The following is a 15,600-nucleotide window of genomic DNA, read 5'->3' as shown; positions in this document are numbered from 1 at the left end:
GAAGAGAACAACTTAGACGTTGAAGAAAGCGTTGGGGGAAAAGGGGGCGGGTGCAGGCCCTAGAGCCACTTCCAACACAAGCGCAAGTAGATTGTGACTTGACTGGGAACCCCTGTGGGTCTGCACAGGGGGAGGGTCCCAGGGGATAGGGCCCTGCGGATGGGCAAGGCACTAGAGGTGGGGTGGGCTGAGGGCAGGCAGGTGCCCTGGGGCATGGATCCCAGGGGCAGGACAGGCTGAGAGGAACAGGGGAGTCAGGACCCTGCAGGGAGAGAGTCGTGGGGGTGCCCCAAGGGAAAATCCTGGGGGACAGGGCTCTGGGGTGGGAGAAATGGTCCGGGGGCAGGCTCGGGCCTGGGCCCTCGGGGGACGGGGAGCGCGCGTCTGTCCAGAAGGGATGTCCCCGGCTGGGCAGGCTCGGAGGGGATGAGGCCCGGGAGGAGTGTCCCCGGGGAGAAAGGGGCAGGCCGGAGGGGGCGTGTGCCCCGGGAGAGAGGGTGTCCCCTGGGGGCCGGGCCAGAGGTGGGGCCGGGCCGACGGCCCCCAGAAGAGCAGGCTGGAGAAAAAGGAGTCGGGGGGGGGCAGGGTCAGAGGGGCTTGTCCCCCGGGGGGGGGGGGGGACCAGGCCGAGGGAGAGGAGCCCCCAGGGGGGGGACCAGGCCAAGGGGGAGAGGCCCCCAGGGGGCAGACTGGAGAAAAAGGAGTCCCGGGGCGGTGTGGGGGGGAGTGCAGGGTCGTAGGGGGCGTGTCCCCCGGGGGGGGGACCAGGCCGAGGGGGAGGGGCCCCCGGGGGAGCAGGCTGGAGAAAAAGGAGTCCCGGGGGGGTGGGGGGGGGAGAGCAGGGTCGTAGGGGGCGTGTCCCCCGGGGGGGGACCAGGCCGAGGAGGAGGAGCCCCAGAGAAGGAGGAGGGGCCCCCGGGGGAGCAGACTGGAGAAAAAGGAGTCCGGGGGTGTGTGGGGGGGAGTGCAGGGTCGTAGGGGGCGTGTCCCCCGGGGGGGGACCAGGCCGAGGGGGAGGGGCCCCCGGGGGAGCAGGCTGGAGAAAAAGGAGTCCGGGGGGGAAGGGGGTGCAGGGTCGAGTGGGTGTCCCCCGGGGGAGGACCAGGCCGAGGGGGAGGGGCCCCCGGGGGAGCAGGCTGGAGAAAAAGGAGTCCGGGGGGGCCGGGTCGGAGGAGGCGTGTCCCCCGGGGGCCCCTCCCCCTCGGCCTGGTCCTCCCCCGGGGTGGCCGGGCTGGAGGAGAAGTCCCGGGGGGAGAGGGTCGGAAGGGGCGTGTCCCGTGGGGGGGGAGGGGCCCCGGCCGGTCTCACCTGCGGAGCAGCAGCCCCCCGAGCAGCAGCAGCAGGAGCAGTAACGCGCCCAGCCGGCGCCGCCTCCGCCCGCAGCAGCCCCCCATGGCGGCCGCAGGGTCTCCTCAGCCAGCCAGCCCCGGGCCCGCGCGCCGCCGCCGCCGCCGCCGCCGCTCCGAGGGTCTCTGGGGCGCGCGGCGCCTCGGCCCCCAGCCCGGCTCCGCCCACTCGGGCCCCGTCGCCTCAGCCCCCGCCCTCGCGGCGCCCCCATTGGCCGCGGCCTGCCGCCCAGCGGGCGGGCTCACCTCTGGATTGGGTAGGAGGGGCCGAGGCCAAGCCCGCTCCTGATTGGCCACAGCTGTGCCGCTGCCCGGCTCCCCTCCCGCCGCAGGTGCTCGCGGGGCACGTGCCTGCTGCACGGGGGGGGGGGAGCAAAGGTTCGAGCCAGCCCCTTCCCCTCGGCCGCTGGGGGACGCAGAGCCCCCGTCCCGCGCCCGGGGGAGGCAGCGGGACAGCAGCCCTGGAGCCTCGGGGGGCAAAGACCCACTTATTAAGCAACCATGAGTCAGGCCCCAGGAAAGCCCTTGGCCCCCTGGGTGCTTGAGTGGGGACAAGCTCCTCTCCTCGCCCCACGTGCGGGGGTGCAGCAAAAGCTACAAGTTTCTGCTAAAAACCTCACGCCCAACCCCTGCATCCAGGGAGATCCTTAGATTATAGGGGGCCCTACGCAGTAGAATTAAACTGGTGCCCTTATGCCCGACTTGGGGCACAGCCGGCACCCCCCCCCACCCACAGAACCCCAGAAGAACTCACCCCCCCCTTGCTGACATACACAGAGCTTTGTATGCAGACAAAGTGGCGGCTGGGGGGGCAGGGAAGAGGCAGCAAAGGATACCAGGGCCCCCAGCCCGCCTCATGGCAGTGGAGAGTCACAGTTCCACGGAGACCAGCCCCCCGTGCCCTCTCCCTCAGGCAGAATGGACCGTGCTGGGACGTTCGGCTCTGTGAATACGGCCCTTGCATAACGCGATTACAGCATATGCTGGGTGTGCAGGAGCCGACCTGCTCTTATCTGCTGTCCCCGTGGTGCCCCAAATTTTCAGGTGCCCTACCCCGCCGTGTGTGCTGCATATGCCTAAAGACGGCCTTGCTTTCATATTTGCAAACACACCTACTCTGCAGCTGTAGGGATTCACAGCATTGTGAAGAGCCCCCAGCAATAGGCCCATTCCTCCACCTTAACACAGCCAGGTGTATAGGCATCTCCTTTAAATTTCCCCCTGTATGCAGTTAAATTAGGCACTGGTCAGCAGCTCTGCAAACCAAAGCTCTTGGTTTGTCTCCCAGCACAGACAACCACAGTATAGTCTTTTTTCACACTGGTGGGGGTGGGCAGTGTCTCCCACCCTGGCCCTCGAGAGCACTTCCAGGAGGAAAAGTAGAGTTCACACTAATGGCTCATTCCATCCTCATTCTGCCTTTTTTACCAACATTATCAATTGTGATGGTAGATTTGCAGATAAATACACCTGCCTCCACACCTAGACAGAGACCAATTCAGTTCACAGCGTATGAAGCCTGCGCAGATATCAACATTCTGTCTCTACCCAGCTAAGCTAGATTCAAGCCATTTATGCCTGAACCATTCACAGCACCATTTTTAGGCAATTACATAAACCTGAGTTTACAGAGCATCTTGGCCCAAGCAACCCAGCGAATGGGAGATAGATAAGGCTTCACTGGCTCTCTGGTTGGACTCTGCAATACTAGTCAAATATTTAGAGAAGCCCAAACAAGGGTTACTTACAGGGCAGTAGCCTTCTGTTTACCCAAGTATTAAATACAGTCAGTTTGGATTTTAGCTTTTACCAAGCCAGTCTGTACTACAGAGATCTGTAGCATCTGGGGAGCTGGTTACAACGAAGTTGAAATATATAGCGGTTACCCACTTAAGTCCCATCTACGCTGTTAAGCAACACTGTCAAAACGATCACATTTTGACAATCATGTTGTAAGTAAGCACAGACAAGTTCTGAACAGTTAAGAGTTTCTATGGAGCCACAGTGTGTCTCACAATGTCAAAAATACTTTGGTATGACAATCCATTCCCTTCCCATCCTCTACCTGGAAGGGTCAGATACACGTGTGTTCATCCTGAAGAAGGAAAGGTCAAGTTACTTCAGTTCCTTGATATTATGGCTGGGGGGGGAAATCTCCCTGTGTCATTTTTTGTGGCAGATTCTGAAAAAGGAATGTTGCCCAATAATTAAAGCCGGGAATAGGAAGTCAGCTATCTCTGCCCTTGACTGCTTACCTTGTCACTTCCCCTCTCTCCACCTCAATTTCCCCATCTGTCAAATGAGTATGTCAACACTTACCCACCGGAAAGGGATGTTAGTTGGTAAAGCACTTTAAGGCACTAAAGATATGCAAGTTATTAGTAATTAGGATTTTCCATTAAACAAGCTGATTTAAAAAAAAATGCTATCAACTAAAGGGAATATGTTCAAATTAAAGAACTAGAATGTTGCAGAAAGAGTGAATTACCAGAACTGATGAAACCCCCTAGTGATTTTACTGTCATAGCTTTATTGATTCCGACATTGAGGGGGCAGGAAAAGTAAACCTGATCAAAGCTCTGACTCCGCTCGTATTGTACGTTTCTGGGTAGAGTTAATTTGAGAATAAGGAGCCCAGGTTTTCTCGTGCAAGATTCTCTCATCTATCCCCCTGATCCCATTACCCAGGATTCATAATGTTAATGAAAGCATTAACTGGGATGGGGTAGATCAAGAGCCAGTTGCACTAGGTAAGAGAACTCTAGGAAATGAGAAGCAGTGATGCTTCCCGATTAGCACCAGGCACGCCCCATTCCTTTCAATGGGTTTAAAATGCTCACTGCACTGTGTAACAACTCACGGAGACACACTCTTTATGGATGACTTGCCCCAATGCTGCAGCGCAGCACCTTGGAAAGACAAGGGTTTAAACAAGGCAACAGATTCTCCCTGTGATTCAAAGGAGTTGCCTTATCCGTAAGAGAGCACACGTGCACAATCCTGCCTGAAATTAATCAGTAGGCTATGCCTCCACATCTGCCTTAGAAATGCCCCAGGGAAGGAGAGAGGCTGACTGGATTCCCTCTGTTTTGATCCTGTCCTGGCACAAAAGTGGACTGGATGACCCCAAAGGGCTAATGTTTCTGTCCGAGGAGGGGCAGGGCAGCAGCAATGGCCCATGGTCAGGACACAGGGACAAAGGCTTTCATTCATGTCTGATTTTTATCTTTGGCGTCCTTGATACCAGACTAGTACCAGCAGCTCTGCCAGGCACCGCATACAGCTGGGACCCCACATGGGCTGCATACAGCTGTGCTTGGGATCAGAAAAAGTCAAGAGAGTTTCCACTGGTACATTCCCACTCCCAGGGAAGGAGTCTATGGAAACAGGAGCAATAGACAATGTTCTAACTAGCAAGTGGAGTGCATTAACACTAGTTTATACACTCCTGGTTTCACTCCTGTAACAGATTCTTGGCCACAATCATCCTCATCACCTCGTTGGTACCTGCAGCAGGACAAAGAACACAGAGATAGAGACAGCCATCAGTTAAGTGAAGGTCCAATCCTGCTTCCATTGAAGTCAAATGCAAAAAACCTGCTCTGTTAAACCCATAACAGAGCAGTATGCAATCTGCAGAGCAGTTATTCCATGTCTCCATCCAGCCTGTGATCAGGGCAAAACCTGGTGGGATCTGTAGCCTACTCTACAGAAGAGATTCCTTTCAAACATGAAAGGGGTTCTGGGTATTAGTGGGTGTAGAGGAGAAAGTAAGACATAGATGCCTGGAAAAAAAAGAGCTCATTAAGGGGGCACTGAGCGCTTCTTGCTCCCATTGATATTAAAAGGATTTTAGGGCACGGAGCACCTAGCAGAACTTGGCCCCTATTGAAGGCCAGTCTCTCTGCTTTACCTACTGCTACATATGCATCATATCAGAGAGTAGAAAGGAGCATAGCAGGGGATGGCCAGGACCACACCCCTTCCCGATAGTCTAATTCTAGGTGAATGGAGTTCGAAGAATAGCAGTAATAACGATTAAGAGGGTAGATTAAAAATAAAAATCTTGGCTCTGCTAAGGGGGATATTACCACAATTCTCTCTACAAGGATCCGAAGGTGGAACAGCACACAGAGCGAGAGGAATTGTTCAGGGTTCAACAATGGGTGTTAATAGGAGTAACAGGATTAAATTAAACAAAGACACCTTTAGTGTGAACATCAGGAGACCTTTTCCTCTGGTGAGACCCATTAAACTATCAATAATTTTCCCAGGGAGGTGGTGAGAGCTCCTTCAACTGAGTCATGTGGAGCAAGAGTGGGCAAGACACTAAAAAATAGACTGTAGGGAGCAATCCTGCACATGGAGTCTCTTCTGTCTTCTACTGGGTTGGAAATACTTACAGGGCTACACAAATCTGCTATAGCCCAATGAACTCAGATCCCCATATGGGTTTTGCTGTCAGATGAGAGACCTAAAGCACAAAATGAAAGAAGTGGAATTTGCAACTATAATCCAAGTCCCTGTTCTCCACTGGAACATACGTATGGCCAAGGCCACAGCCAGTTGTCAGTTTTGTTAGCAATACCCCAGGTTACCTTCCAAGATCTGGTGGACTCTGATGTCTCTCATGAACTGCTGCACAGCATAGTCCTTCAGGTAGCCATAGCCCCCATGCATCTGTAGGGCCTGGTTGCAGATCTGAGGAGAAGAGAACGTTGGTGGGTCAGGCACAGAGTGATGAAGTGATTTGCCCAGGGTCACACAGCAAGTCAGTGGCAGAGCTAGGACTAGAGCCCAGGAATCTGGACTAAGTCTGTGCTCTAACCACCAAACCACATTCCCAAGCAGAAACGGAACCCAGGAGTCCTAAATTCCAGTCTCTTCTGCTCTAACCACTATATGCCATGGTGCTTGTTGCCATATTTCCCAGACGGTGCCATTTAAAACCAATGGTATCATCTTAAAAGGAATGCTGCAGTGCACAAGCATTTTAATTCCCCTCAACCAAGGCAGTTTCTGCTGCATTTCTAACTGAGTCTAGGTCCAAAATTAAAATGCAAGACCACCATCTAGTGACCAGCTAGGATAATTCCAGGATAAAAGCCCTCTATTTAAAGATGGTACCAAGCCTAACCATAATTAATCCTGTGTGTGAGATACACCACACTAGCAGTATACATCCAGGGAGCTAATGACAGGATGTAGCGGTAATTCCAAAATATAACTAATCCAAGACAATTCATAGCTCAGAAGTTCTTCTTTTAATTAAATGGTATTCTGTAATTGCACTAGAGTACCCCCCTCGCTCCCAATGACACATGCTAACCAGGAATTAAGACCAAGTAATGGACACCCTGGTAATGCTCTACTCACAAGTCTGCCTGAGCCCCTGGGCTCCTAGAAGTAGCAGAAGGCATTATAGCATATGAAGAACACCCAGGGAGAAGGATCGTGCCCTGCAGAGGGGCTGAGATCCCTGCCTACACACAGGCCAGGATTCTAGACCACGAAAGGGGCCCCAAGACTAGGTTTATGGCCCACCAAACGTGTTCAGGGCTGGAACCCTGCAGACGGAAGAGACTTCCTGAAATCCCAAGCAGCATCAGCCACCACAAGGAGACTCTGAACGTCTCTGATTACGACACCCCCTGGCAGAGACTTGGAAAACCTACTGTGAAGCACTCATCAGTGGCAAAGAGTTTGGCCATGGCGCACAGGGCGATGGCGTCCTCCCGCTCCTCCTGCAGCGCCTGCGCTGCATTCCGTACCATGAGCCTTGCCGCCACCAGGCGCGTTGCCATCTCAGCCAGTCTGAACCGGAGGTACTGCCGGGAAGGAAATAGACAGTGCATGAGGGGCCAGGTTAAGCCAGAGGCTCAGTGGGTCCTTGCCCTGAAACACCTCCCCCTACCCATCCTCCTCAGGTGCGGCCCTGCCCTAGTACCACCCCCCTGCCCCCTCAACTGGGGCCCTGTTCTGAATCCCACACCCCACCCTTTTCCCCCCCTCAGGCACTGTCCCCCAAACATCCCTCAGTCCCCTCAGGTGCTTCCCCATGCTGCCCCCACCACCCCCATCCCGCTCAGGCAGGGCCCCCATCTTTGTATTTCCTCTTTAGGGAAACTTTCTAGAAAGGACTTCCCTTCACATGAAGCTCAGGCCTCTCTGATTCTCTGTGCCAGGGCCCCTGGCTCCCCCAACTCCCCAGTTTCTCTCTCTCAGCCTCTATATTTTTCTCCAGCTCCTTCCAAGCGTCTGTCTCTCTTCTATCATAAGGCCAACAAATAATTATCATGAACTATTTCCTGCATGAGGAGAGAAAACCCCCATCACCTACTGCCACCCAAACCTCTCCCAGTGGGAGATGCTATAAAAGAGGGTGCAAGTACATTAGCACTGGGACAAGCTACTGCAGTTCCAGCAGAACGCGTGTAAGGCAGGATGTGTGAGCTCTGGCTGCTTGTTTATGCAATAGCCAGAAGGGTGCAGTGGAGGAAGAGCAGAGCTTGTCAACAGAAAAGTCACCTGGTTACTGGCCAAGGGTTCCCCAAACTGCTTGCGGATGGTGAGATGGTCCTGGGTCAGGAGGACAGAGGCATGAGCAGCTCCTAGAGAACAAGAAGCTGGCGGGGGAAGCCAAGGGCACAGAGTGAATATTACATGACAGCCACCACACTAGACTAACAGTGAGGAGACCACAGCCCCTTCCCTTCCCCTTGCTCTTAGCTGCCAGGCTTACCAATATTGATCCTCCCTCCATTCAGGCCCTTCATGGCGATGCCGAAGCCCTGCCCCTCTGCGCCAAGCCGGTTGGCCACAGGAACAGCACAGTCCTCGAAGATCACGGCCCGAGTCGGCTGGGAGTTCCAGCCCACCTGGGAAAGACAGGAGTATCTCACAGACTGTCTGGAGGGCTGGGCACATCCAGCTCTCTGCTGGAGAAATAATGGGTCTATCACTTCTCTCCCCCTCCATTGCCAGGCTTGTGAAGGAGAGCACCTCTGTAATGCACACTCTGTGACACAGAGTGTGGTTTCCCTCAGATTCTGCAGTGAAGAGGAGTCTATTCAGATACTCCTCCAGCCTTTCTGAACTAAAGGTTTACACATGCACTGCCCCTTTCAGCTGGATTTTGACAGTAACTTTCAGGACAGTTTAGGTGGCTCAGTTTTAGTTCACTGGATTTGTACCTCCTGACACCTGGATCATGAGTTTAGTGATCTCCAAAGCTCTGTAGTCCACAAGCAAAGCACCATGCAGTCTGGGAGTCTCTGCTCAGGAGACACCCCATTACTAGCTTAGCCAAGGGGTCAGGAGTGAGCTTCAGCAAAGTTGATGGTGAGGGTTGAGGGTCAGGTGAACGTGAAGCTTACACAGGGGCTGTCTGCACCATACATAACCCCGATTGGTTTGAGGAGCCCTTAAACTTCACAAGCAATTCCATCCACTAGAAATTGAAATGCAAATGCCTACAGGAAAAGTGCAGATCCAGTGAATCTGCATCTGATGCTGGCTTGACAGACCTGGAGATTAAAGCCCTTCACCTATCCACACAGCAGATACAGCATGAGCAGTGGCAGGGCAAGGTTTCCCCACACTGTGCACCTCAATACTGCCCCGAGTCAGGACACTGGATTATCTGGGGCTATGGTGCAGTGAGGAAGCAGGACAGCAGACTAGAATGGTCCAGCTGTCTCACCCAGTACAGGGCTGGATAGGCCTGCTATCTGATCAGACATGGGATCGCCAGTGGTCTACTCCAGTTTGGCCTGCCTCTGCCGTGTTCCACCCACCCACCCACAACAACCTTGATGATGTGTGGGTCTCTCACCTTCCTCTCTTTTTTGCCAAAGCTGAGCCCTGGAGTTCCTTTCTCCAGCACCAGGCAGGAGATGCCCTTGGGGCCAGACCCTCCTGTGCGACACATGACCACGTACACATCAGTGTCGCCACCGCCACTGATGAAGGCCTGGCAAGGGGCACAGGAAATGAGACAGAATTAGCACGCAGGGAGCCCACACCCAGAGCCTGGGAAGCAGGAAAGAATTTCCACTGGACATCATGTGCTGAAAGGGAGTTAGGTGTCTTGTGTGGTGATCCAAGGGCAAAGAGAAGCCGAGAGGCGGGCGAAGGGATCGGAGAGCTGGGGGAGGGCAGAGGGGAGGAGAGACAAGGAGACAGAGAAGCAAGGGAGGACTGGAGGGATTGGTTTATGGGGTGAAATCACAAGTTGAACAGGTGTAGCCTGGCAAATTGGGGTTGGAAGGACAGAAGGAGGCAGGATAACCACCCCCAATTACTGGTTGTTAGGGTGCAGAAATTCCAGGGAGAGGAGTCATTCAGGATGCTCTGAGGGGGTAGAGCTAGGAGTAGCGGGAAGAAGTTCAGCATCAGGCAGGGCTTCCCAACAGTGTGTTTTACTGGGCTGGGAACAGCGTCTCCAAGGGAAGAGGCAGATGCCCCAGCACCAAGGGACATGTAAGAACAGAACTGAACAAAGCCCGAGAGAATACACTGCGGGAAACGATCCTGCCCTGGGAGAAGCAACTGGAGATGTGACATAATGGGATATTTCCAGTTCCACAAGCCAAGAGGAAGAGGCGGAGATGAGAGGGTGAGTGGGGGAGACAGAGAGATATGGCAACGACCCTCTCACACATGCAGGGTGCTCAGCGGGTTTTAAGGCGAGAAAAGCTGGTACCTTGGAACCATTAAGGACGTAGGTGTCGCCTTTCCTCTTGGCTGAGGTTATCAGGGAAGCTGCATCACTACCACTTCCTGTTAGTGGGGAAGGAAAGGAGCCAATGAGATGGCAAGGCTTCCTCTCTCCTCCAGAGATTGTGTGTTTACTCGGTTTGATGAGGAGTCAGACTCAGGGCCAAATGCATCCCTGGAACCAGAGAGTATAACTCCTACTAACCTCAATGGGGGCTGTACCCCTTTGCCCCCAAGCTATATTTATCCTCTAGAGCAAAGCAATCCAGAGCAGGACGGTCAACCACATCATCATGGGCTGAGGAACAGGTCTCTTCCAATTCATGTGGGATCCTGACTGCCCATGGCTTTAAACTAGAGATATCAGATCTGCATGTATTTATTAAAGTGCCCTGGACAGAGATTCACCCTCTTACCACAGTATTTATCCATTTTGATTAACCAGCCTTGAAAACAAGAGCTGCAGGTCAGTCAAAGTGGGTCTAGTTTTGTTGCATATTCTGCAAATCCGTGTGTATCCCGCCACACCTGACCAAGGCACCCCTTCGTACCTTCAGCTCCTCACATCTCTCAGTGAATCACAGCACTTCTCCCAGTCCTTCCCACCACTGCTGTATGCTAAAGGGAGAAGACTGTCAGCATCACGAGATGTGCCCCATTGAGGTACCTGCCCTTGCTTCACTGATACCCTAAAGCACAAGCCACATGGAGGTCTGCATAGCTCAGAGCAACAGGAGATGGGAGTTTCACTTCCAGTTCCTTGGAACATTTGAGAATGAGAGTGACTGTTACAACATTGCTGGGACTCAGGACCGGAAGGGGATGGAATTATTTGTACATGAAGCTCACCCGGCTCGGTCAGGCAGTAAGAGGCTAACTTCTCCATGCTACAGAGGGATGGGCAAAACTTGTGTCTCTGTTCCTCATTTCCAAAGGTGTCAATCATCCAAGCACACATGCTGCACCAGGAGAGAAGGGATGGGGTTATAATGCATGCATACAAGCACAAGCCTAGGAAGAAGGATGATCACAGAATGCTCATGCCACTGGTTTGGAGGTTTTCAGCCTCTTCCAGAGCTAATCTAACCTAGCCTAGGAGACAGATGCTGTCCCCCCCTGAAACTGAACTGAGCAACTGCATGCCACAGGGACTGGCTCAGGGTCTTAAACTTCATAAAGCTTCTTGGAATCAGCGTACAGGGCTGAGAGTCAGGAGAGCTGCATTCTATTCTCAACTCTGCCACTGACTCAGTGTGAGACCCTGGACAAGTCACTGCCTCTTTGTGTGCCTTAGCATCTGTAAAAAGGGTCTGGAGATAATTATATTACTATTAATATTGCAGTAGTGCCTAGGAGTCCCAATCATGGACCAGAACTCCACTGTGCTAGGCACTATACATATGGAACAAAAAATGGTCTTTGCTCCGAAGAGTTTACAATTCATTTTCCTTTCTAAAGCATTTAGAGTTCTTCAAAATTGTTAAAATAATACTACCGAGAGGGAGGTGTAAATATTATTTCCGTGCCCTACAAGGAAAAGGCTGACTCTTACTATGTATCGGTACATCGTCTAGTGCAATGGGACCCTGATCTTGACTGGGATATTGCCACACTAAATAAATCAGATTAGAGCTGGGGTAACCGAGGCACGGAGCATTTAAGGGATTTGACCATGGCTATATAGTAAGTCAATGACAGAGCTAGGAACAGAACCCAAAAGTTTCCAGCTCCAGCCCTCTGCTCAAATCACTAGGCTAAAATTATTTCCTTGTGAATAGGAATGATTCCTTCCAGTGTCCGAGGGACTGCAGCCTGATTGCTAAGAGTAACCAGCCATGACCCATATGCCCACTAATGGTCCCTACATTACATCCTTACACAATGAAATTCAATACAGACAAGTGAAAAGTACTACACGTAGGAAGGAAAAATCAAATTCACAATTACAAAATGAGGACTAACTGCCTCGTTGGTAGTTCTGCTGAAAAGGATCTGGGGGTTACAGTGTATCACAAATCGAATATGAGTAACCATGTGATACAGTTTGCAAAAAAGGGCTAATAATATCATTCTGGGCTATATTAACAGGAATACTGTATGTAGGACATGGGAAGTAACTGTCCAACACTGGTGAGGCTGGAGCTGGAGTACTGTGTCCAGTTCTGATGCCACACTTTAGGAAAGATGTGGACAAACTGGAAAGAATCCAGAGGAGAGCAACAAAAATGATAAAAGGTTTAGAAAATCTGATCTATGAGTAAAGGCTAAAAAATCTGAGCAAGTTTAGTCTTGAGAAAAGAAGGCTGAGGGGGAAGCTGATAGGAGTTTTCAAATATGTTAAGGGCTGTTACAAAGAGGACTGTGATTAATTGTTCTCCATATCCATTGAAGGTAGGTCAAGAAGTCTGGGCCTATTCTGTAGCAAGGGAGACTTAGGTTAGATATTAGGGAAAAAGTTCCAACCGTAAGGGTAGTTAAGCTTTGGAATAGGTTTCCAAAGGAGGTCATGGAATCCCCATCATTGGAGGTTTTTAAGAACAGGTTAAATGAACACCTGTCAGGGATGGACTAGGTTTCCTTGATCCTGCCCCAGCACAGGGAGCTGGACTTGATGACCTCTTGAGGTCCATTCTAGCCCTATGTTTCAATGATTCTGTAATGAATGGCACCCCCGAAAGCTGAAAGATGACAGGATTCAGAGTCCCAGTGTTCATAGTAAGAGTGTTATTCAGCCAGACTGACCACAGATGCTTAGCCAGTTGCTCCCACTCACTTATGGATGCTCAAGTAGGCAGTGGTGCTGGTACATCCTGTCGACAAAGCCTCAAAGATGATGGAGGTATCAAGCCGTGACAGTCCCGAGCCACCTACATCTGGTTTCACATAGATCCCGCCGAACCCCAGCTGGGCTGCCTTCCGCATTGTCTCCACGGGGAATGTTTCCTATCGGAGGCACACAAGGAAAAAAGACATTGCAAGAGATCAAGATCAAGACCAGCTTCAGGTGAAGATGAGCCATGAAGTCCAGTTCTGAACTTCCACAAAGTTTAAGTGGGCAGGTAGGCAGCTAGATAGATCAGGGAGCAAGTGCAGGTTTTCTGACTTCTCCCTCCTGCCTGCTGGGGTCACTGATGGCAGCAGGGTGCCATTGCATCAGCATCCCTAAAGGAAATCTTTCCACTGTCACAATCACAGCACTGAACAAGCGGGGAGGAGCTACTGAGGACACCACTACCTGCAGGGCTGGGGCAAGGGGGATGCTGCGGGGGGAAAAAAAAGAGAAGAAAAGAAATGACTAGCCCTTTAATGCAGGCAAGAGGAGCTCCTGAGGGAGGAGAGGGCGTTGGGTGAAGTATCCCTTTTGTGGGCTGGCAGCTGGCCTGTGCTCTCACCTTTTCATCCCATTCTGCCATATGAGGGGCCATCTCCTTGGCAGCAAAGTCAAAGGCGACCTTTTGGAACTCCTTCTGCTCCTCAGTCAGGCCTGTGGATGCTGGAAGAAGAGTGGATACTTTCAGAGGATGGGGAAGGAGGCTGCAAACCTCCTCACTTCTTTAATACCCAAGATCAATTTGAAACGTTGTAGTAATTATTGTTCACAGTCCAATATCGCTTAGCCCTATTATCTACACTGACCCACTGTGGCATTACAAGCATCGGCCGTGCCTCCCAATGAATCAGTGCAGAATGAATGCCGCTGCATGCTGCTACGAGGCAGTGGTCTAGCAGAGGGGCTGCCTTCTGGTGAAACAAAACCAAGGTCCTGATCTCTTGTGGTCACTGAACATGAACTGCAATACACAACTAAAATGTGGGGGGGGGGGGCTTTATTGGTGTTTTTTTATGCATAAAGGTACCCTTGATATTCTACAGGGTTGTTTTTGTTGTTGTTGTTGTTTGCCTGGATATTTCCTCTCCCTCTCCATTAGAATGATCACTTTTTGATTTCTTTGCTTTTCTGGAGAACTCACTGGAGAGCTGGATTGAGGCTTCACAACAGGGCAAAACTTACTGCAACCAACTCCAGCTTCCATGTAAAAACCTTGTCTGCAAAGGAGAGGTGGGGGGATGAACCCATGTAGTTACACTAGTATGAGCCCTAAGCATAAATGTGTTTCATCATTGCAATTTACACCAGTAATTTACTAGGGAAAGTCACACATATGCAAGCCTGTGACCTTAGATCCTGTACTGGTGTAACTGTGACATAAGTACACCCCTGGGGAGAAGGCAATATGGAGTCACACGCAGGTTAGAGCTCTTTGTTTTTGTCAGAGTTAAACAAAACCCAATCACGCAAAGCAAACCCAAAAAATTTCAAATACAGTCAGACCCATTCCCCCTTCCCACTCAGTTACAACTAGGAAAGCTACAGCCCAGGTTTCAAAATCCTGCAATGGAACTATTAACTCCCCAGGTCCTTCAGAGGATCCTCTAGCAAAAATTGGGAAGACAGGAACTGATATTCCTCATTTTAAAATATTCTATTGTAACCACATTCAGAGACACACACACACCCCCGCTGTGCTAGGTGCTGTACAAACACGCAGAAAGAGTCTGTGCCCTGAAGAGCTTACACTCTAAGATAAAATACAAGCAGAAAAAAATTAAAATAAACTTTAGACCATCCTCACACATCATAAAGAATCAGTAAAGGCTATAGGCAAAATATATTCCCCCTTTTATAGTCCACATTTAGAGATCCTATAGCACTTCTTGTAAAAGTAGAGACAGGAATCCTCATGCCTTGGCTAAAGGCTAACGTGCATAATTATGTTCTGCTTCATGAAATTCCCACTTCTTAGAATCATAGGGTTAGAAGGGACTGCCAAGATCTAGTCTAACCCCCACCTACAATTAGATTTGAGATTCTTTTTTGATGCAGGCCCTACAATGTGTCAAGGCGCTGTGCAAGTTGTTTGAACAGCACCAACACATGGGACTTTCACCACTTCCCCAGTAAAACCATTCTCCAGCTGGAAAGATCTCACTGCTCGAAAGCTTTTCCTGACGTACAGCCTAAGTGTGCCCTTTCTTAAATGCATTACCCGCTTTGGACCACACTCAGCAACGCCTGCTGTTCCCGAATGGACAGAGGAAGGCGGCTCAGACGCAGCGCTGGTTTTCTGGGCCCCAGCCCCTTCACCACCTCCCTTCTATGTCAGATGCGCCCATCCTCATCGCCTCTGGGCGCCCCCGCCCCGCCTGGCCCCGCGCACTGGGGAGAGCTCGGCCCCTCTGCCCTGAACCTTACGGTCAATGCAGGAGACGATCCTCCTGCGCCCCAACCCCTGAAGCCAGCCGGGGCTCCTCCGCAGCTGGGCCCCTAACCTGCTGCAGCCTCTCCAAGCCATGCCCGCAGCCGTCCTGTGCCGGGGCGCCTGCCCTGCGCCGCACCGCGGGAGTCGTAGTCCGCCGCGGAGGGCAGCCCGCAAAGGATCCCCGGCTCAGGACGGGGCGCGGGACTACAGCACCCAGAAAGCACCGCGCGGGGAGGCTGAGGAATTGTGGGAGCTGTAGTCCCCCCCACCATTGC

At 51.9% G+C, this 15,600-nt stretch overlaps 2 protein-coding genes across 4 annotated transcripts in view; both read right to left on the bottom strand.

Moving 5' to 3' along the window:
• Nucleotides 1-1,506, bottom strand: part of GLB1L2 (galactosidase beta 1 like 2) — a 55,084-nt gene extending 53,578 nt beyond the window's left edge. For both annotated transcript variants that reach the window (XM_073321090.2, XM_073321092.2), the window contains exon 1: nt 1,309-1,506. In XM_073321090.2, coding sequence (XP_073177191.1) covers nt 1,309-1,394 — 86 coding nt within the window. In that variant the 5' untranslated portion in view covers nt 1,395-1,506. The remainder of the gene's footprint in view (nt 1-1,308) is intronic.
• Nucleotides 1,507-3,856: 2,350 nt separating this feature from the next.
• Nucleotides 3,857-15,597, bottom strand: ACAD8 (acyl-CoA dehydrogenase family member 8). Of its 2 annotated transcripts, none has more exons than XM_078849881.1 (11): nt 15,396-15,597; nt 13,457-13,557; nt 12,838-13,007; nt 10,914-11,023; nt 10,051-10,127; nt 9,181-9,318; nt 8,089-8,224; nt 7,875-7,972; nt 7,022-7,174; nt 5,945-6,047; nt 3,857-4,853 (listed from the first exon to the last, which is right to left on the bottom strand). In XM_078849881.1, the coding sequence occupies exons 1-11, from the start codon at nt 15,595-15,597 to the stop codon at nt 4,801-4,803; spliced, it is 1,341 nt and encodes a 446-aa protein (XP_078706007.1). In that variant the 3' UTR covers nt 3,857-4,800. The 2 variants fall into 2 exon arrangements, with proteins under 2 accessions (XP_078706007.1, XP_073176956.1); XM_073320855.1 differs by having other exon boundaries at nt 15,319-15,513.
• Nucleotides 15,598-15,600: the final 3 nt, after the last annotated feature.

This window comes from Lepidochelys kempii, chromosome 22 (genome assembly GCF_965140285.1).
Source record: "Lepidochelys kempii isolate rLepKem1 chromosome 22, rLepKem1.hap1, whole genome shotgun sequence".
NCBI lineage: Eukaryota > Metazoa > Chordata > Testudines > Cheloniidae > Lepidochelys > Lepidochelys kempii.
This window is presented reverse-complemented; position numbering and strand designations above follow the sequence as displayed.